Here is a 23,027-nt window from a genome sequence, read left to right as displayed (position 1 = left end):
CATCAGACATCATCGTATAGTTGAAGCTGAAACTGTATTTTTGTTTGAAGGCTGATCTTCTAGGGTGCTCTGTACAGTTTATCTGATGTCTTAAAATGTGGCAGTTCTGGGATGTATGTAGGGTCGTGGCTTGAAAGGGAGAGAAATTTAGTGCTCCAAACTTGACACAAGCAGTTTTTCAGTAGTGACTTTCCCTAACTGCTCACAGTACCACAGGACATGAAAGTCCTGTTCCCACTTCACAATATGATGCTGATAAACACCACCAAACCTGAAGGCACACACAACCCTTTTTACCTGAACAGCTTGGATGTGACATAATGGGACAGCTTTCAACCACAGTCACAACTCTACCAACATGGTCTGGTCCATCTTTACAGAGTCCAACATAACTATACCAGTATTTCCAGAGCTTGCAAAGCATTCCCACCAGTTTCCAGCTCTAAGAGACAGAAAGCAGAACTATTCTGACTTACAGTGACACTTTCACACCACTTTACATACTCTGCTTTACACAAACATGGGTTTTGCTCAGCTAGGCAGCTGAGAGGTAGCTTTAGGGAATCTTAGCTTTTCCTTAACGTTTTGAACATACTGAGAGGCAGGACAACAGGAAACAGTTAACAGTCACACAGGTGTTTGAATGTCCTGAAAATTTACTGACTGCTTTTTAAAAATACTTCCCAATTGTCCCGAAATGGAGTGGTTTGGACTGCTTAAAGAATCACCATATCAAGGGTATTAGCAAAAATGATTTAACAGGAATTTATATAAAAGTGCAACTTCACAGAGTTCGATGGCAAGGTTCACTCTATTACTTAATACATGGATGAAACATACACAGTAAAATAAAGTTAGAATCAAACTAAAATTATTTATACAGAGACTGAAGATGCAATAGGGTAAAAGAGAAACCTACAAAGGAAAACCGAGTTAGAATTGATTTCTTGTGATTTGTACAGAGATTGGGAATGTAAAAAGGGTAAGGGAGACCCTCCCGTTGAGTCACAAGGTTCAGAGAAGACCCCCTTGCTTTCGAAACTCCTATTGGAGTCTAGGTGCAGCTGGATCAACTCCTAGTGCCAGACTTGGTCAATGATTTATATCTAAAGGGATTATGAGTAGAATAGCAGCCTGAGATTCATTCAAAGTTGAATAAAGTTCACAACAGTAACTTACGTATAGATTCGAAAAGCAATATTTATAATATACTTGGTATAGAATATTCGGATTAGTACACATACATGCACAAAGACTCTAAGAGATATACATAAGCAAGTAAATGAGATATACCTGTTAAAAATTCCCCTTGAGTTCAGTGAAAATATTCACATCAAACGCTTCAGCATCTTTCTCAACAGATGAAGGGTTGAGCCTCAAGGAGCAAAGAATATCAGCCCAAGTCTTGTTGGCTTTCGGCAACAGATCTCCAATCTTCGCAAACTGAACAGCCTGCTGCGGTCCAGGAGAGCTCAAAGGGTCTCACTTAGTACCGCTGTTTCTAGGTTTGGGAGATGACTGGCTTTAGCAAATAGCAAATTTCTGGGATTCCAGTAGCACTGGTAAAGTTTCACATGAGTTACGATTCAGATAAGGCAGGCTCCAAGGCTGTCAAAGAATGACTTAAGATTCAGATACGGGATGCTCCAAGGCTGTCAGGAGAGACCTGAGCTATGTCCTAAGGTTGTCAGGAAATGAATAATTATCCCTACTCCCATCCCCAGCCTCCACCAGGCAACAGGAGACCTTGGTACAGTCAGTACAGCTCCCTGTCTTAGCCTTGCAAGAGTTCCCAGTATGGTCAAAGACACTTAACCGCCCAACTCATTACACTTATGCTAAGGCCTAGCAAGACTTCTCGAGTTCATAGATCAGCCCAGAGAGAGGGAAGAAATGCATCACCACACCAATACCATTAGAAAGCGCGCTGGAGTGATGATGTTCTCTATCAGGATAGGAATTTACCAGCTACTGTGTACAGAATATGCAAAAACTCCAAATGAAACAACCTGTATCATATATTTTAGTTGCCTTTGTCATCTGTGTCTTGCCTCCTATTAAGTTTTGGAAGCAGAGCAAATGGAATCCCATCCACAAAAAAGGATGCGAGCTGCACATGTGGCTACTCACAAAAAGTCCTTTACGCACAGCTAGCTGCTTTATTTACTATTTATGCAGCACCTAACAAAAGGAGTTAGAGAAAGGGGGGGAAGATGCAAGGCAAAACAAACAGTTCTTCTTGAAGGCAGAAGACATATGCATGTTATTAACATTGAATAGATGTATAACACCAGCCACTAGAAAGGAATTGGTCCACCATATGGAAAGGTGTGGGCATTCATGAGTAACACAGCCCCATGTTGGTAGAGTCATAACAACTTTTTTTTTTTTTTTTTTAAATTTGGTAGCTATCCAGTCTAGGAACCGAACGAGACATTGGCTTATTAATCTGAAGCCCCCAAACCAGCCTACGCTTAGGACAGAAAAAGGACAGCAAACAAAGGGCATTAGCCCTTTTGAGCAGAAGTCAAACAACTTGAAGTTTTTTCTCAAATAAAGCCATATGGCATAACTGAGAAACCACACACCTACCTCTTCCACACACCATCTGCATTTGAAATGTCTCAAGGGCAGACACACATTGTGGATACTTTGATAACACTAAAGTCACTTTCTATATGAATAGTAGCAAGTCAAAATTAACTTTTGATTCACTAGTTCAGATATTAGTAGTCAAAGTTTAACTGTACTAGAAAGGTTTTCCTACTGATTAAGCGTTAAATTTATTTCAACTACTACATCAATTAATATAGCTCTATTACCAGCTGTTTCACAAGAACAGCATAGGACCACATCAGCATTTCTACGTTTATAAATTTTCCAGATCTTTCAGCACACCAGAGTGTGGGGAGATGCAATGTTACATGAGAGGTAGAGAGTCTGCTCAGAAAAAGTGCTTCTTATGTTGGCAAATTTCAGCACAAAGACATTCCTCACTTTAATTTACACATAGTATCCATCACTGAATGGGGATAAAAAATTATAATTTTTATATTCCCCCCCCCCAAACTAGTAGCAAACACGCATGCAAGATTTTTTTAGATGCAAGATTTGAATGCTGGACAAAGCAATAATGGGCACTTAAAAATGCCCAAATATTTTATTTTTTTAAACTGCTAAGACCTTTTTTTGTTTTGTGCTTTCTTCCTCAGTCATAATTAGCACTTATAAAGGAAAACATGAGATTCTGATCTCCAAGTCTTGCCAAGCAAAAGAGGAGAGGAACTTATGATTTAATTTATGTTGGAACCATTAACTTCTTGATACCATTTTTTATTTTACAAGCTAGAGCACTCAGACTGTCAACAACTGTTCACTTTATCATTATCGATTCTGTGTAAGTAAAGTAAATTTAACCCAATGTTCACTGTAGTGGACGTTCCTAAACCTGTGCTCAGATATACAGGGCTAAAAGCTCAGAGAAAAGGCCTGCAGATGTTGGGATATTTAACCTTTTGGAGTTATACACTGCTGCCAAAAGTAGAGAACCTGTAGTTCGTTACAGTTACGAATAAAGGCTGTTGACAAAGCCAGATTATTTCTTTGACACAGTCCTTACTTTCTGTTTGCTTACAAAAAACCCATCAAAACATAATAATCCACACAAAATTCCATTTTTTGGCAACACTTTTTGCAACAAGTCTGAGAGGTCATTTGTTTGCAGGATGTGGAAGTAAGCACCTTTCAAAATTAAACCCTTGAAAGTACTCCCTGGAAATCTACTGGGCTGCTGAGGCTCTCCTGGCACATCCTTCTCTTTAGCCTTGTTTCTTTCTCTATCTAGCTCAGCCTCATCCACAACATCGACCAAAGCCTTCCACCCAGAGGGTTGCCCAGTGGTCTTTGTTTTGCTTGGTGGTTTGGAGATTGCTATCATTTCTTAGAGAAGTCTGTTTCTTGTAACTACCCTAAATCATGGTGTGGTGATACCTAGAAGTTTCAGCCAACAAAAATGCCACCCCCTCAAATCAACAGCAGCAAGTTTTGGTCCAAGACACCACTCCAAGTGACAGAAAACCTGCAAAACCTGTGTCCTACTCACCAACTGACTGAACAACCCCGGAAAAGGCACTTTGCCTGTGCATGCCTCTGTCTCTCCGCAAACTCTTTGTATCGTGTGCTGAGGCAGGCAGGTTTTCTCACTACATGTTTGTACAAAGTCACTGTCGGAAATAATGTATAACAGTCCTTCAAGCAAACAGGCATTTGCCTCAGTTCATCATCCTCGTTATTTTTACAATGGTAGGATCAAGACAACCCAAGCATACTTGCCATTATAAGTTCATCCCCACAACTTTCTTGTCACTTGATCAGAAATTAGGGTACTAAAGCTTTTATGCAAACATCAGATTGGCTGGGTCGCTTTCTGCTCCAAGAAGCATAAAATGTAGTGTCAAGAGAAGTACCTACTTCACTGCAGAGCTCTTCGCACTGTTCAAGGCACAATAAGCAGGTCTGGAAGTGCAAGCTCAACTCGAGAATTGGACAACTGCTCTTTCTGCACATGACCAGCGACCAAATAAAAGCTCTTAACGAAACATCTTTACATATACCCAAAGGTGATCAAAGTCCAAGTGGATGCACTCAGAGCATCAGTCAGGCAAAAACAAGAGCCATAAATACCCCTCCTCAGTCAATAAATGGGATCTGAAATTGGAAATGGCTAATGCTATTTATTCACACTACCCCACGTCCCAAACAACTCTCAGCCCAACTCCAGTTTATCCCGTTTCCCCTGCTTCCTTCCACTGCTTAGCTTGGCCTTTCCTGCCCTAAATGATTAATGCCTGAAATCCACACACATTTATGCCTTGCAGTGAGTTTATTTTTATCCTGGCTCTAGCTAGCCCCACAAAGCCACTTCTGTCTGGGTTCAATTTAAATTAAGATACAACAGAGCTAATTAAGTCTGCTAGCTGGGATATCAGAAGCAACCTAACCACATGAGTACAGAACTCTCCTTCCAGACTCATTTTCCACAGGGAAAGGCATAGGCACCCTGCTACAATGTGCAGAGCAGATGTCCTCTGAGGCACACAGACTTTAACAACAGTTGCCTAGATTGCACTGGGCTGCATGAAAGACAGTAGTGTTATGACTAGAATTAAGTTGGGCAATATAAGCCAACCAAATCCATTTTTCTAAAGCCATGCTGGTGGAACACAGCTCGGGGTCTCAGTCATTTTGAGAATTACTTTGTCACTGATGAAAAATATCTCTCCAGCAATCTTTGGTCATCAGAGGATATTAACAGATGTTCATATTCTCATAACAGATGACCTCCTTTGAGTACTCAACTAACCACTGAAAAGCATTACTCAGGCAAACCAAGCCAGTGTAGGCAGCCGGTTAGCGGGCCTGCCCCCACAGCACAGTGCAGCCCACATGGAACCCGTGAATAAGGAACCTACGTACACCGCGTGGGTTGCAATTCTGGTAGGAAAGTCGAGGCATTTAGTGCTTCACTGTTTATTTTCTGTCTGTGACAATCTGCAAGTAATTTACGTGTCTTATCCCACCCCACCGACCTAAAGGACGAATTATAACCTGGTTTAGCTCCACTGGCAATGGGTGTAGATTTGAGCATTTGAAACAATCATTTACTATCCTTGTCTGTATTAAAAGACTCCTTATCCAGACTTGCAAGCAAAGAAGAATAAGATTTCAACTACAGAAAGGACAATTAAAAGTGAGCGGTTCTGATCCTAGTGCCACAATTAGTTTTGGTTCCCCCCATTACTCTGCAAGAGATTTGAGCACTGGCACAATACAACAACTTAGCATAGGCAGCAGAAACCGTGGGCTACTATTTTACCCTTGAAGCTTTCTTTCTCATTCTGGAATTGAAATCTGATTGTTAGATGGAAAACAGAAAACCCTCATGCTAACCACAACTCCAAAGCCTACAAGTGTTGCTTTGAGACCGTTCCCTAGAGTCAGCAGAACTGGCTTCCAACAGGCAGAATACTCTGGTGATAACAACAGTTCCTACCTGACTCCACTTCCATGTCTGTAACAGTAACATAGATCTGGCCAGGTAATCCTCACACCCCTCCTGAGTTCAGTGCTAGAAATCTTGCAGTGCTGGGTTGGTGTTATGCCTGCACCGACCTGTGGCAGAAGTCAGAGTGACACAGAGCAGGATCAGGTAGCTTTGCCCAAAGCTAAACACAGGCCCAGAGTGGAAATTCCACACACAGAACAGAAACTTACTAGTAAAACATTTTAACAAATTTAACAACATTTTAACAACGAAAAAAACCAACACACTTCAGTTGCAGATGTTCAGAAGCCTTCTAAAGCAACAAGAACATTTACAAGTCAAGACTGAAGAAACCAGACTGGCTTGTTTCCAGTGTTTCTGTCTACATTGCCAAATAACTTTGCTCTTCAGCCCTGGGTGCCCCAACTGGTCCTGCATTGCCTGGGACTGTCCAACACTGCATGCGTTCTGGGCTCTCTTTCCATATGAACCAAATAATTTTTATAACACAAAACTCAGCTGTGGGGAGAACTTGCTATTTCAACACGTTCAAATGGAGGCAGTAATTAGACAAAACTGCTCTATACTGCAATGACAGAGAAAATGGACATGGCCCGCACACAAAGGAGAAAAATCCAAGAGTGATTCCAGGCCTATGCTATATGCCCACAGACTGGCCTTCAAAACACGTAACACATCCTTCTCCAAGGGGCAAAAAAACCCAACCCCAAACCACACACTGATATAGGTAGCTCAGGGCCAGGCTAAGGGCTTTGCAGCACAGACACAGCCAGTCCATGACAAAGTGGGGCTAGTCCCAAGTAATAATGGCCACTAGTCATTGCGCACCTCAATGCTGGGGAACCACGGACAGATGCTTCTCTCCGCAGCTACTGAAGTCTATGCTCAGTCTCCAAAGGCTTTGGTTGTGCAACAGTGCTTAGGCACTTGGAAAATCCACCCCAGAATATGAATAAAAACCCACACAGAAGCAAAGAGCAAGAAGTTGGTTTAATTTGAAGAAGAAATTAAAAATAAAACAAAACAGGGATGTCATTTCAAAGAAAACTTCATGCAGGAGCCGCAGCACTTGCATCTGATGTACAGTAAGCTGCAGAAGAATTATTTATAAAGCCCAATGACACAGATTCTTCTATTGCTAAAGTTACAAAGTAAGATAAGCCATTTGCTTTGACAGCTTCACTGTTGGCCTTCAGCATTCAAACTTTTGATGTCTGGAGTTTAAGGCAAAAGATATTCAGATTTCATTTTATTTTGAGGATGCTATCACATGAAAAGAAATAACCAAAGTTGAAAAGTTCAGACCTGTCAATTTCCCATTTGTGAAACCGTTGAACACAATTAGCTTGAAAAGCACGTTTACCTGCCAACATGAGCGCAAGACACTTTCTACAATGTGCAAGACAAGAAAAGCTGAAGAAAATGCAACTAGCCCCTAATCAAGGCATCACACAGATGTGTGCTCGCTGTTTCTCACCTACTGCAGACTAAAAAGACACTCTGATCTCCACTGCAAACTCAAGTGAAGCAAAGCCCACTTTTATCAATAATTGAGCAGAAACCCTGAACGCTTAACCCACAATCTGAAAGTAGAAGGAATCCAGTTAGGTGAATCATGGTGATATCGTTTCTTTAGCAACAAAGATAATAATGTGTGAAGTTTCACCAGAAAAGGGAGCGAGGCTTACAGGGTGTAGAAAGATATTATTTATCACCATGTTCTCGTCTACAACCACACCACAGAAGCAAAGCTATTAACTGTAGATCCAGCACAGGAACAGAGGACTCATTGTCAACAAACTGCTGGCAGTAAGACAAAATGCTGCAGTCTGTGGTGATCTCCAGTTAATTGGCTTGATTCTGATCACCACCTGTATGGCTCCTCAGAAAGAAAACTACAGATTTTACAGAGATTACATTGGGGAATTAATGCTTCCCACCAATTTGTAAGAAACCAGTACTTTACTATGGCTCATTATTTGAGTGCAAGGTGCGGATTCTGTTTACCCAAATTTAACCTGCATGGTTAAGCAGGAAATACAAAAGGCAGTTTCTAGGAAGTAAGCAAAGAATATGTTGTGATGCACTGTCGGCACAACAAACTGCCAGAATTCACCACAGGAGGAGGCAGACACTTCAGTTAAAGATAAGTGGTACATAGAGATTAAGTGAGGAAGTACAGAATGAAGTTGGAGAGTGAAATAGATTATAGTCAAGCTGTAAGTAACTCACAGTCAGCAAAACTGAAAAACTTTCTTCAGGAGCCAACCGCACCCCTTCACCAACCTTAACGTCTGCTGTTAAGGTGCGTTTCGATGTTTGCAAGATGAACTGAACCAAATATTACCTTCCACCCAGTCTTCCGCCTGCTGCGCTCTCCTCTGGGCCATCATCCGGTTTCCCATGTTCCTCCGGCGCCTTGGCATCCCATCTCCCCGCTCTTCAGCATGGGACCGGGGCCTGGCCACTGCTGCTGCTGCCACATTTTGCTGGTGTTCCTCATCAGCTGCAAAAGGGAAATTTAATTGATGAGAGATTTGACACCTCTGCTTGCTGCAGTTGTCCTTTTGCTAGTCAACTTTTGCAATCAGAAATGCAATACCGGTGGTGTTTTCCAAATGAGAGAATGCCTCCCCACTCTCACATGGTTTTTTTCCCCTGCATGGCAGGAGATATGTGCAAGTTGCTTTCCTGTGATTAAGCAGGATCATGCACTGGAACCTTCTTATTTGTGCCCAGTGCTCTATGCAACGTGTCGTGGTTTAACCCCAGCCAGCAACTAAGCACCGCACAGACGCTCACTCATTCCCCCCCACATCCAGTGGGATGGGGGAGAAAATCAGGAAAAGAAGTAACTAATAATGATAATACTAATAAAGTGACAACAGTAATAATAAAAGGACTGGAATATACAAATGATGCACAGTGCAACTGCTCACCACCCGCCAATCGACACCCAGTTAGTCCCCGAGCGGCAATCCCCCCACTCCCCCTAGTTTACATACTGGGCATGACGTCACATGGTATGGAATACCCTGTTGGCCAGTCTCGCTCAGCTGCCCTGGCTGTGTCCTCTCCCAAATTCTTGTGCCCCTCCAGCCTTCTCGCTGGCTGGGCATCAGAAGCTGAAAAATCCTTGACTTAGTCTAAACAAAACTCAGCAACAACTGAAAACATCAGTGTTATCAACATTCTTCTCATACCTAGCTCAAAAAACATAGCACTGTACCAGCTACTAGGAAGACAATTAACTCCATCCCAGCTGAAACCAGGACAAACGGAAATTTTATCCTGACAGCAGTCTTTTTTGCAACAGCATATAGATCATCATAAAGAAAAAGCTATAGCTATGTGCTGCGAATGTTATTTGATCTGACAGAGCCCCCACAAAAAAAACCCCAAAATCACCACACCACAAAACAAAGACAGACACCCCCTTGCCTACCCCAAGCACTTAAAAAATATTATTATTTCATCTGAACTGATAATCTGTTTTTCCTTTCTGCCAGAAAACAATTCTCTTTAGCTGGCAGGACTAGCAGTCTAATAGTTTCTGAGTTACCAAAAGGCAAGGACCCAGAAATACTTTTTTTCTCTTCTAAAGTATTCTCATTTTTTAATTTTATTTTTATTTTGTACTTGTGTAACTTAGAAGTAGATTCATCTGAATTCAAACCTCAAAGCATGCATGTTTCAGAGTGGAATATGTAAATCGTTACACCTGAAACAAAACCTGAATAGCAAATAAGGATTACAAATTACAGCTGTGATACATACAGGGTAACTTCATTCTACCACGCTGATTTAAACTGCAGGTCTCCCAATAAACACATGTAGGGGAAGACAGAACACCAAAGGTCACTGCAGCTCTCACTGCCATCCTCTCTGCATATGCTTCAGTTACTAATTAAGATCTTACAAATGAGGAATATCCTAACAGAGGAGCAGCTGGGAGACAGCATGGGAGCAAGCAACTGACCAGTGGGCTCATTTCAGAAGTTCTCCATAGAAAACTCTTGGCCAGGTTTTGCTTTGAGACCTCCCTGATCCTGTTGCTATCAACTATGGTAGTCATGCCAAAACAATCAAGATAAGGGTAAAATATCATCATGCTTGATACCTGCTTTGCATATTCCATTGATAAGCATAACTTATATTTGTGTACGTTGTTACTTGCTCAATCCTGCAAAGTATTAACTACTATGCCTTAATTCAGGTAAATATTCAACTGGTCCCATGGAAAGCTGCAGAACTACTCATTGCTTAAACTCAGGACACACTTTTTTGTGCTTTGCCAGATTATATTGTGTCCCAGCAGGAGCACAAGATGCTTTGCATACTCTGCCAAGTCTCCAGCATCCTCTGATCCAAACAATGCCTTCCTAAAAAAACTACTATTAGCATATCTATGATCAGAAAATAAGATTCATTATGACTAGATCTACACAATGATCAAAGGTGTGCTTGCAGCTCATCTCGGTATATCTCAACTAGCTTCAAAGTAGCTAACTTTGGTGCTGATAACAATATAGCTGCAACAGCACTGAGCTCAGCACAGGCTGCAAAGCAGAGTCATCTGGGGAAATATTTGGCCAGCAAAGCCATTAGCAGTTCGGGATTGCTGCAACAATGATGTTTAGCAGTCCCCCAGCAAACTCCAGCACTAGCACGCACCGTGACATTTTGAATTGAGTCACTGCACTACCACACTGCTGTCACCCTCTTGTTCTCATCCACTCCTTTTATCTGTGGACCAAAACAGGTCTATAATAAATTACAGAGTGTAGGCTCCAGGGATCCAAGCATTTTGCTTCAAGGCTTGCCCAGTCTTATTTATAGCATGATAATGCTTATTTTGAATGCTACAGAACATGCTATAGGAAAGCATTATACTGCAAAGGCAGAGCAGCAGATCACTTATTGGGACACTACTAAATGCCAGAAATACTTAGTCTGCAAAAAGACTTTTTATACAAATGCAATATTTCTCTTAAGTTCTTGAGATACACTGCAATTCAAACCTTAGCATCCTTTCACCTGAAAGCTTCAGTGTGTCTATCTCAGTAACTTCCAAAGGTGGTCCTGCATAGCGTATCAGCTGTGCAGTTCCAGCCCTCATTCATTCTGGGGTTTGTTTTTGGTTCCCGTTGTCCTGCGAAACAGAGACTGTTTTGCATTTTGTGAAAGAGGAATCTATTTATAAGCCACATATTCATTTCAAACTGAGATGCTTAACCCTCACAGAGACAAATATGTGAGCCAAGCTGTCCTATTTTCTCAATTTAATTCTCCACAGGAGACATGGTTATTCCTCAAAGTTGACCAGTGTTAACAGGGCTCAAAAAAGCAGTAAAAACCCCACCAAACCTGACTTGTATCATGGTCAAACACACAAGGCAGTTGTTGGACAATCCTTGTCAGATCTCCAAAACATTTGGACAAACGACAGAAGACACCTAGACGACACTACGGATTCTCATTTAGTAGGAAAAGATACACTTTAATACAGCTTTTTTCTTCCCTCCTACCCCCTATAGCTTCTGTTTGCAAGGCATTCAGCTGGACAGTCATTTGAAAAACCTGAATGTTAGTCCTTGCATTTCTTCCCATCCTTCACAAGGGGGAGAAGAAAAGAATCATTTACTCTGCCTGTAACACACTTCTACCTGGTTGGTTCTTCAGGGGTCAACAATTTGTCTCCGTGGCTCAAGACACATCATTTATTCCAGTATCTAGAAAGTCAGATGTACTCTCTCTCCCTCTGAACTGGAAGTACCACAGATAGACTAGAGCTGCACACGGAGGGGTGTGACTAGTGATTTCAAAGAATAAAGAGGATACACTTAAAAACCCTCTTGCTCTTATTCCTGGAACTGGATCGACTGTCAGATTTGAGATCAAGAATAATTTTCCTTGGGGTCTGGCCCTGTGCTTTTTTCACCTCCTGCTGCAGCACAGGGCGTGGTTTGGCCACTGCACTTATCTCAATACATCTCTTCATTTTCCTGTAGCTGCAGAGGTCTCAGACATAAGCGGCACCCCAGGCTAGCCAGTTCACGCAGAGATTAGTCACACAAGGACTAATGAGACTTGATGCAGAGCCATCTGAGTGAAACTTAATGACCAACATTATACAGGTTAGACAAGCTGATCCAGGAGATGCTCCATGGTTTGCAGAATGGCAGGCCACAAGATATTAATTAGATAAAGCCCTCAAATTAACAGGCAATACAAACAAAAAATTAAACAGATGTCTGGAAAATGGACACGGCTTGAAAGTCAGGTTTAGTTTGTATTTTAAGCTTTAGGTTCTCCAGTTTCCGACTCAGCCTTCCAAAACCCAGGCAATACCTCTTTTCTGGGGACGGCAGGTTTACTGCCGTGCTGAGACAGCAGCTCCGCCTCTGCGTTTTCAGAAACATCAGCACAGTGCAGAGGCAGCAATGGAGATTATTTCATCTGACTTGTCAGCCAGTACACAGCAGCAACCGTGAAACTTTCATTGCACTATCAGAGCTCCTTCCCAAAGGGAAACAGAGCAGAACTCTGCAGAGCTCTTTCCTAAACTGGACGTGAAGCACCACTGTTACATCATTACAAAGAACCCTATGAAATCTTTCAGAGCCCAGACTTCTTAAGAGCTAATTTTACATATCCCAGGTAGATATCTGTTCCTTTATGAAGCCTTGCAAATTTCCACTCAGAGCAAAGGCATTTTTTTCTTGAGAAGCAATCCTTCACCTACCACAGCACATTATCTTCAGTTATATCAGATAAGCAAATCCATCAGGGTAACACCTGGGCTGGCAAGTTTCGAGGCAGTCCAGCAAGACACAGCTACTAGTTTGTGAGCTCCCTCGTCCCGTACGATGCGGAGAGAGCTCCACCTACTGCACCCTCACACGTTAGTGGTACTTCCTAACACACAGGCAGCATCCAGCATCTACCTTCGTGCTAACCTAACCTGTGAAATTCAAAGAGAAACTGCAACAGGTGGAAGTATGCTTGGCTTCCCTGGGGAGGTGCTTTTGCCTGGAAGAGCTTACCACATTAGGGCTTGTTCACAAGTAGATATGCCAACCATGTGTAAAAGCCAGCGAAGCTACTTTTTTTTTTCTTCTATTCTCAGCAGAACAAGTCCAGGCATGATCTTGCTGGAAACACTGTGCTGCTCCAAATGACCTTTCAAAGGAAATACAGTTACAGGATTTACCTCTTGTGATCCTTAGCTGCCTTCATTATGCAAAGCAGGCAAGTCTTGCACATTTTTAAAAGGGCAATTCCCTAAGAGAGAGCATAAAGAGAAGCTGCTGCCCCAATCCCCAGACATTAAAAAGAAAAGGTGAGAGCTACCAACCAGTTCACTAGGTCAGGAGTCCCTGGCTTCAAATACTTTCCATGAGACAACACAGATTTACTAGCAGAATTGTAGCAGCTTCCATTTTGCACATAAGCAAGAGGAACAGGAAAGCAAATTCCTGTTTAAGACCAAATTTTGCAGATATTAAATATGCCACAGCCCCAATGGTTTTGAAAAATAATTTCTGTTGTGTGAGGAGAACAACGTCATCCCCACAAACTGAAATTCTGTAAAGGGCTTTATAATGACAGAAATCAGTATAGTAAGGTAGAAATTATGTTAAAACCACAATTAAAAAAGCAAGGCTAATGTGGAAGTGTCAAAAAGATGCCATGGAAAAAGAGGCTTTGAAGTGATTAAATTATCCTGAATGTAAACTAACTTTAAGCAAGCTGCTCAAAAACAGTATTAAAGCTTTTTGAGAATTCAGACCATTTAAACCAAATGTTTGGGCTTCAAGTTAGCATACACTTAAAAAGAAAAGAAAAAGAAATCCTCCTGAACCCCACAGCTCCTGATTTACCTAAGTCATGATACAAGTCAAGTTCAGGAAATTACTTATTTCCAGCAGTCTCATTTCTCTGGGACACGCACTCACTTTTTACCAAAAGCTTTAACTAACTAGAAACCTGACAGTTTCATCAGTTTCCAAGCTGTTGAGAAAGATTTAGACCACATCTATACAAAAGAAGGCATGAGAGAAATGTGTTGGAAAATCAAATTATAATCAGCAAAACCTGCTCTTAACACAAAGGTCTTACCAGCATACGCTCTTGCACTGCAATGTGTTTATACCAGAGGTGTTTTGGTTTCTTTCCCTCTTAAAAAAAATTATCAAAGCTGCCCCCTCCTCAAAAGAAAACCAAAACAAACCCAACCCCAAAACACACCAAATCCTGGCAACTGGTGTTATACTGACAAAGGCTTCAGTGTTTGTCCTGGCTAAAGATGTGAATTTGAGACCCACAGCTAAATGACCTCCCTTCTTCCACTTTGAAAACACATCAAGGCTGGTAAGTTCAGACACATCTGATTTCTTCCCATAACACTCAACTTGCGCCCATGCCAAAGTCTCTTCCACCATGGTTCCACGCTGCCTCAGCGGGCTTGGCAGCTGTTAGGTTTACAGTTAGACTCGATGATCTTAAAAGTCTTTTCCAACCTAAACGATTCTACAATTCTAGCTGCTGGTCAGCAATAAGACACTCGCCATTTGAGGGAGGACTGGAAGTGCTGTATCATCTACCCGTCCCCAGAACGGGACTGCGCAACACCGCACCTAAACCTGGCACAGCTAGCAAGCCCTCACAGCGTCGGGTGAGGCAGAAAAGGAGCAGAAGTGGGCAATTTCTGTGAAATGCAGGTAAAGCAGGCTGTCAGGGGCCGGAGAGAGACAGGCCTGCCTGTCAGGTCTCCTGTCTGACAGGAACGTTAACCGGCCGTTGGCCAGGACCTGCCAGGGAGAACCAGGGGTCCTGTCAGCCAGGCTGGGCTGTCACCTCACGCAGTAGATTCCACTCCCCGTTCGCAGGAGGAGCCTTAGGGATACACCTTCCCCCCCGCCCTCCCAGCCCCAGAGCGGGAACCCTGCCAGACTTTCAACACCACGACAAACCCGCTGTCCCTCACCCTAGAACCGCGTCAGGCCGGGAACCGAACAGCAACAGCAGGCCCCGCCGCCGCCCGGGACTCTCACCCCGGGGCCTGAGGGGACGACCCCGGCGGGTGGAGGGAAGGGAAGGACACCAGAAATCCCGGGGGAAACACCGGGAACAACCGCCCCCCCCCCCCCCCCCGCCATGGCGGCTCCCCCTCCCTCAGGGGAAGGCCTGAGGCGAGGCGCGCGGGGGCCCGGCGGACCCCGTTGAGAACAGGGGCGGGCCCGCCTGAGCGCGCCCCGCCGGAACGGGGCGGGAAGCAGCCACTGAGGCGGAGGGGGGGGGGGGGGGGGGAGACCGAGACCCGTTAACCCACCTGCCCTCGCTTGGCCGCGGAGGCGGGTAGCGAAGAAGAGGAGGACGGCGAGGAGCACGGCGGCGGCGGCGAGCAGCGCCGCGTCCATCCTAAGTCCGGCCCCGCCCACACCGGCCGCGGGGTGGAGGGTGGAATGAGAGGGGGGGGCGGCACTTGGTACGTTCCCACCTCTCACGGCCGCAAGGCCCCCCTCCACTCGAGGGCTGCCCGCGTACTGCCTGAAGCGGGCCGGCGCTGAGGCGGGCCGTGGTGGAGCCGGGCAGGCGCGGTGGAGGGCAGCCCGCGTGGGGATCGGGGTCCTGGCAGCGAGGGGAGGGGGGGAGGGAGCGCCGGCCCCGGGGCGGTCAGTGAGGGAGGCGGCGGGGTCCGGGCCGGGCCTCGGTTCGTCTGGAAGGGAATTTGAAAGGAGGAATTAAAAACTGTGAGGCAAAACCGCCCGTGAGCGCGGCGGCGGTGGGCCTGGCCGTCGGGGACGGGTGTTGGAGGCGTTTCCTTCAGCAGCACCGAGGGGTGAAGCGTCTGTGCGTGCAGCGGGTTGGCCCACGCGTGGCGATATCTTCAGCCGTGGCCCAGCACCTCAGTACGTGCACCGGGCCCGATGAAGCTTAAGTTACACTTTGTGAAAAGTCTATAAGCACTGCCTTTAAGTCAGTGGTATGTAGGCCTAGCATCAAGGTGAAGCTGCCTGGCTCAGCAGCACATCAGGCAGCTGAAGAAATGTCCTGACGCGGTCTCAACCAAAGCAAGTTTGCCCCTGACAAAATCGGAGAGGCTGACCCTGAGCTGGCCGAAAGCTAGCCATCTTGCTTAGTGAGCTGGCTTACCTTGGTAAAAATGTGGGAAAGCTGGCTTAATTTGGTAAAAATGTAGGACACCAAGCCACCCAGAGGAAGCTGATTTGTGTGAAAATCAGGTTTGCATTGGTCTGTGCAGAGCCAGTGCAAGTTGGGTGGGCTTTGGCTGTAGATTGATAATTGCTTTAAGCTGATCTAATGCTGGTGTCCAGCCAAATGGAGGATCTGTCTCCTGTCGCTTCCCTTTTGCTGCTGGCAATGCTGTGTGACCATGCAATGGGCCAGAGCAAGGAGCTAATTTATTTTTCTTTTTTTTTTTTTTTTTTTTCCCTGGGTTTGGTTTTTAACCAGATCAGAACATATATCAGCACAAAAAGGATGCTGCAGGAACTTGCAGCTGGGGGTGGAGAACAAACTTCCCCCCCTTTGGATGGTCGCCCACTGTTAGATCTGAAACCGTTTGTCAGGCTCTGCCCCAGTCCTTCTGTGAGTGAGGAGGAAAATATTTTAGTTTTTACTTGTTTTGACTTGCTTTGTGGTTGTAAAGTTCTGACTGATCTAGCCCTTTCTTGCTTTGGAGATCCCTTTTGTGTGACCTTTTAAAGTACTGTTTGTTGTTGGGGGAAATGTTTTAATAAATTGAAAATGGAAATTAGAGACTATTGGACATCTAGACATGATCAAAATAACTGTTTTAGCTAATCAGTCATTACTGTGGACCGCACAGCTGCCTTTGCACATACAGTCATGTGCTCAAGACAAATTCAGATCTGTCTGCCACAGAAAAAACAGCTTCTACTAAGGAATTTGTTAAGTCTTCACAACGTAGAACCAGCAACACAGTGGGAAGTTCTCAAAAAGGGAGTGAACTACTGGATGTTTTATTACAAAGTTTTGCTTTAATAATAATCTTTCAAATCTCATTTTGGAAATTGGTGACAATGCCCCTTTGTTCATGTTCTGCTCAAACTGTATTGTCTGTGGTCTGTTTCAGTCTTACCAGGTTAGTCTCATACTCACTGGGTGGTCGGAAAGGACATGTCTTCTGGTAACTTTTGAGACACAAGGGAAATTGCACCTATACACAATCAGATAAATTGTGAACTGAAGCTTTCCTGGTGATTATCTTCAGGGTATGCTTCAGACAATGGTTATTTTATATCATGTGTAATGGTCAGGATCGCTTGTAAAAATAAAACCTGAATGAAAAATGTCTCGTTTTTTCTTCCACGTCTTTGCCTGCAAACTTTAAAAATGGTGACTCTAATGAGAGTTAAGAACAAAGCTTTTAGTGATTTTACCTGTAGGATATTTCACTTTCTTAAAATCCATTCTGATTGGAGAACATACTAAACTTCCTAAGAAATATGATGTGCTCTAACGTTTGAATGTTCTTCTATAGTTCTGTATCAAGTCCTGTAACGCTGCTGAGAAAACAGTAAACGGGCACAGGCCAAGTGTGAGATACCAGTGTGTGCTCTGCCCTGCAGGGAGTTCATTGCTGAAGGAGCGGGAAGCGGTGGGGTGTTTTCACAAACCTGTCTGTGTTTAGTGACAAGTCTCAGTGTAACTCAGTACAAGGCACTCTGGGTGCACAAATAGCCGTGTCCTGGAGCCACACGTGGGCATACACTGAGCAAAGCTCAAAAGATGCATCCAGAAAGAAGAGTTATTACAGAAATTTTACCTTTTTTTAGTTTGCCTACCTCTGCTGTCATTCGTGCTTTGCTTGGTAGCAGTGGCTGCAGCAGATGTGGAGGGAGTTGATGGGTCCCAGATCCTGTTTTCTTATCATCCAGCTAATGACCTTGCCCTGCAGCCAGCACTTTCTTGTGCGAGTGATAATGTATTTTATTTGCTTGCATGGTCCCTATGACCTTGAATAAGGAGATAATATAAACGATGTGATGTCATCCGCTCCTCTCTGGGCTGCAGAGGTAGCACATGAGTTTTTTCCTGTAGGTGTCACCGTTATGCCATGTAGAAACAGAGCTTAAACTCTACAGATAAAGGGCAGGGCATCGGATGCTCAGTTCCGTTTGGTTATGGCACCGGGGTCTTCTTCAGAAACATTTTACATCCCTTGGGCTCTATTTCTCAGATGCCCTTTTATATTTTTCCCAGTTTAGATCTGGAAAAGTCCCTCCGGTCTCTTTAATAAACATGTAGATTTCAGAGGATTTTCAGGTTGAATTTCTACCAAGACACTAGCAAAATGTATGTGAAGGCTGTGATAAGCAGTAGATATTAACTGGGTTTAAGTGACTGCTGTTGGAGCACGACTTGTCCCACTCAGTCTTGCAAATATTGTGCTATGGTGGGATCATAGTAATCCAGAACTTGCAAGTCTATCCCATTTCCTCAGCCAGCATGGGGGCAGCGCCTGGTCCCGATGCAGGCAGTTTTGAGGGAAAGTATGTGGCTTTTCAAATTATTATTTATTTTGACAGAAGGTCAAAGAGCACGTTCCCCGCTCAAATGCCTCATTGTGTATAGGAATTATATACACTTGCGTGAATGATCACCATTTCTTTGTAATAGCAAGGAGAATTAATCCAGCTGGCAGTGTAGTCCCAGAGTGTTTGATTCACTAAGTGTACGGTGGCATCATGTATTGATGTCCGGTAATCAGACTCTAAGTAGAAGCAATTCAGCATCATCTGTGCTAATAAACTAAGCGCATCCAGGAACTAAATGTATCCTGGGCCCTGTGGCCAACTGGCACAAAGTGCCCTCTTACACACTTGTAAATGGTTTTGCCTTCCAGAAGAGGGTGGCTGGATGCAAACTCCTTGCTGGGGATTGTTCTTGGGCTGTTCCGGGCATTGAACCATGCCTGGGAAATATCTAGGAAAATGCAAATTGGCACCCAAATTTACGCTGGGGAACTTTCTAACAATTTTCTCATGTGGATGATTACTTTCCAGTGCCTGGGCATCCCTGAATTTACAGCGTGGATGTAACCTTCGTGTAACAGAATGTATTTACAGGGAGAAATAATGCAAGCACTGCTTGCCGGCTCCCTCCCACTTGGATATGGACCTCTGGTATTCTTCCAAATACTCGTCTATAAATGTGCTAACGAACAGAAGTGTTTCTGGATCCACTCCTTTGTGCCAGTGGGCGCAAAAGGTCTTCAGCACCTTCCAGGAAGCACTCGGTGGATTGCATGATGAAACTCTGGGAGGTGTCTGAATCAGTGTGCCAGAGTTAAAGAGCTGCAGGTGTATTTTATAGTTTTAGGGCAATGTACTGATAACCTTATATGTGGGGTGAACTCCACCCAGGACATTGGTGCACCATGTGGTAGCTCAGCACCTCCCCAAAGCCTCTAAAGAAGCTTGTGAGACCTGTCTTGGTCTGTTGAGACGCTGACGCTTTGTTCTCACTGCTCTACTTGGATTGCTTGTTTTAAATGATATAATATGGTTTATTGTTGCTTGAGATAGCTTTTAAATTTACCTTAAACAGAGAAATATAAATAAAAGTAACAGGCATACTCAATCAAAATAGAGTCTTAGTTCTTGAAAACCAAACTGCAAAATTAAGACATACATGAAAACAAGGTGAAAACAAGACAAAGGAAAATGTGGTTCTGCTTGCATTGGTCTCTTGTTCTAGAGTTACTGACATTTTTATGGAAAGGGGACAGTTTGTCAGGGCTTTGCCTCAAGAGCAGAACTGCAGCCCTGGATTTCTGTCTCCTGTACGCTCCCAGGTTATGGCTGAATGCAAGCGAAGCCTTGTGGTCCTCCCTTGGTTAGGCTGTGAGAACGCTAACAGAGCTTAGTTGGAAGTTCCATGAGAAAGACCCTGCTAGGTGGGATCTCATGGTTATCTCCCCTTACTTTCCTTTTCTCTACTGAGTTCAGGCGATCACAGTCACCAGCTGCACTGTCGTTTGCAAGTGGGGTGCCACAAACTCAGTTCTCACTGTGTGGTGGTTTCCGGGATTTTTTTTGTTTGTTTTTCTGCTTTAGAGTCCACAACACATCAGAAGGTGCTCTAGGTTTGAAGGCCTCAAACCATTGCGAGGTTTGTCCTGCTGTGTTGTGTTTCATGGCAGTTCATTTCTGAAGAGTTGAGTGTCTGGTCTAGTTCAGCCACAGCTTCTTCTGGGGCAGCTGTTACTGGCTGAGTGATGCAGGGAGTGAGACTTGGTGATCAGATAAAGGTGCCCTTCACCTCGAAAGCTGGGGGGAAGATTTGAAACCAATAGTGCCAGTAAAAATATAAATCTGAAAGAAATCCAGCGAGGCTAAGATTTTCCTTGAGCAGGTCTTCAAAAATATTTGGAGATCGAGACTGCCGTGCTAATGGGTGATTAAAGAAAAAAATAGTGGTGAAGTCCCTAAGACTGAAATTCAGATGCTTTCCTCCCGCACGGCCACAGCGGTGGGGATCTACCTTTTTGGTATGACTCAGCCCAGCAGACAGGGTGCTGGCTTAAACTGCAAAAAGAGCAGCATGGGTGAGAAGCGATTCTTAAAAATGTCCTGGTGTGCACTGAGGCAAACCCAAAACTTTTCAAAGGCTCTTTGGTGAACAGTGAAGCCGTGCAGGGTGTGTGGATTTGGATGTCCCTGATTTTAAGGAGACGCTATCCCCAGTTAATGCCCTGACCACCTGGTTTAGACCACGCGGCTGTGACTGCGTCTGTGTGGGTGGATGTCTTTCCAGCAATTCATCTGCATTGTTTCCTTCATCTCTTTTGGCTGTAAATTATGTCAGATGGCTCCTAACCAACGTTTCTTGAGAATAGACACATTCCCTGAAAAGACCTGTTCTTCTAGACCTGCGTTTTCTGCTGGAAATCATCCTTGACTAACTCTGCATAACTCATCCGAGCTTAGTCCCAGCACCATGCAGGTTACTTTTCTGTGCCTGGCATTTTGTAGCTGAAAATGAGAGATAAAAATGTTGGCCTTCTACACAGAGTCAGTCCTGGGCAGGACAACCATTATATAAATAGCGATGTTGTTAATGTTCAGTAGTTGCTATCATTCTGGATATCTTTTTCATACAGCGCTGCTCCGACAGCAGAGCTCTACTCTCCGGTCTGGCCTGCCAAGCTGTTTGTCTAGAGCCTTAATGAGCTTCCTGTATCTTTTCAAAATGTAAATTGTAACCAATTTGGAAGTCATTAGTTAAGAAGTCTGTCACTGCAACCCCAGTTTAATTTCATCTGTCCCTTCCCTTGTTTCCATTAAACCCCATTTAATTAAAAAGGCTATCTCGTTCTCAGGGCAGTCATCTCCATTTGAAATAAATGTCCCGCAAAGTCAGTGACTCAGCTGACAACACGCAAGTAGCGGCGAAGACCCGGATGATCAGGCTTTCCAGCACAAATTAACAAAGAACTGTTCTTCTCTCTCCACATATCCACCAGCATGAAGGGAAAAGAAAACCAGAGACGTTGAAATGCAGTTTATTTTCTTTGCTGCATGTGGGCATGTAGAGGAAACAGGGGTGACGTTGCTGTAACCCAGCAATGCCTCTCTTAGGTTGTCCCCAGGGACTGATGGGGAGTTGCAACTGTACTGCGACTGCTGCTTGAGGTAAGGCTTTAGCTGCAAAAATCCATGTTTCCAGCCAAGTTACTTAAATCAAGTGCGCTTAGCCAGATTGCAAACTCCACTTAATGGGAATGTTGTTCACCATTTAACATCTTGGTTTCAGCATGAGCAGGTTGAGTCACAGCCTGCATTTCTCTTTCTGGATGCAACACAGAAAAAAGTATTTTTACTTCGTCTTGGCTAAAGGCTAAACTGTGGTTCTCCCAGACATTGTCTCTGGGGCAAAGCCTCCCTTCCTCTGAAGGCTTCTTCCTGCCATTCTCAGCATCACTTCACCTGTCCCTTTCCCTCTGTGCTCATGAGCACGTGGTGGAATGGGCCAGAGAACCGATCCTGGCTTCTGATAATCTTTTTATCACCAAAAGACGTGTCTGTGGAACAACAGCATCAGAAAATACTGGCGTAGCCCAAGAGCAGACTTCATCTGCCTGAGTTCATCTCCCTTTCAGACTTCTTCAGTGAGGCTGAACAAGCCCAGGTCCTCTTGCTCCCTACCCTAGTGATGCCAGACTTCGCACTTCTTCATGTGTCTGTCTGTCTTTCTGTCTTGAATACGAATGACTTGGCCAGATGAGGTCTTGCCTTGCGCGTAGCACCGTAGGAATGTCCTAATGAACGTGGTCAGGAGGCTGGAGCACATGATGGGAGAGGAGAGGCTGAGAGCTGGCTTGGTGTAGCCTGGAGAAGGGAAGGCTGAGTAAGATCTAATTGCTCTTTTCAGCTACGTAATTAAGGTTACAGAGAAGGGAGAGCCTGACTCCTCTCAGAGGTGTGCGACGAAAGGATGAGAGGCAGCGGGTGTAAGCTGCAGCAAGGGAAATTCCAATGAGATTCAAGGAAAAATATTTTCACTGTGAGGATGGTGAAATGCTGGACCACAAGCTGAGAGAGGTGGGGACATTGCTTTCCTTGGAGGTATTCAACAGTAGAGCTGGACAAGGTACCTTCCAGCCTAAATTATTATGCAATTCCGCAAATGACCATGAAATAAAACAGAAGGAATTGCACGTACAAGAAGAGATCAGTTTGAATGCACCATGCGCAGTCTCCTTATCTGGCTTTGAAATAACACTACTCCATTTCAGCAGCTCCTTGCTGACAGCTGGCAAGCTGCACCAGTGGCATGGAATATTTGCTTTTCTACCCAAACTGCGTGGAGTTCACAGATAACTCTGGGAGCAGCAAGGCTACTTTCATCTCCCTGGAGCGAATCCAAATAGGTTACGTTGCTGGAGGAAGTTGAGGGAGAGCAGAAGACA

At 44.3% G+C, this 23,027-nt stretch overlaps 1 protein-coding gene across 1 annotated transcript in view; it reads right to left on the bottom strand.

Moving 5' to 3' along the window:
- The window catches only part of DDRGK1 (DDRGK domain containing 1), a 41,814-nt gene extending 26,258 nt beyond the window's left edge, over positions 1–15,556 (bottom strand). The window contains exons 1-2 of the mRNA XM_075030502.1: positions 15,399–15,556; positions 8,412–8,570 (exon numbers count right to left, since the gene is read on the bottom strand). Coding sequence (XP_074886603.1) covers positions 8,412–8,570; positions 15,399–15,486 — 247 coding nt within the window. The 5' untranslated portion in view covers positions 15,487–15,556. The remainder of the gene's footprint in view (positions 1–8,411; positions 8,571–15,398) is intronic.
- Between the last annotated feature and the right edge of the window lie 7,471 nt (positions 15,557–23,027).

This window comes from Buteo buteo, chromosome 1 (genome assembly GCF_964188355.1).
Source record: "Buteo buteo chromosome 1, bButBut1.hap1.1, whole genome shotgun sequence".
Taxonomy (NCBI): domain Eukaryota; kingdom Metazoa; phylum Chordata; class Aves; order Accipitriformes; family Accipitridae; genus Buteo; species Buteo buteo.
The sequence above is the reverse complement of the archived record's forward strand: the minus strand, read 5'-3'. Positions and strand labels throughout refer to the sequence as shown.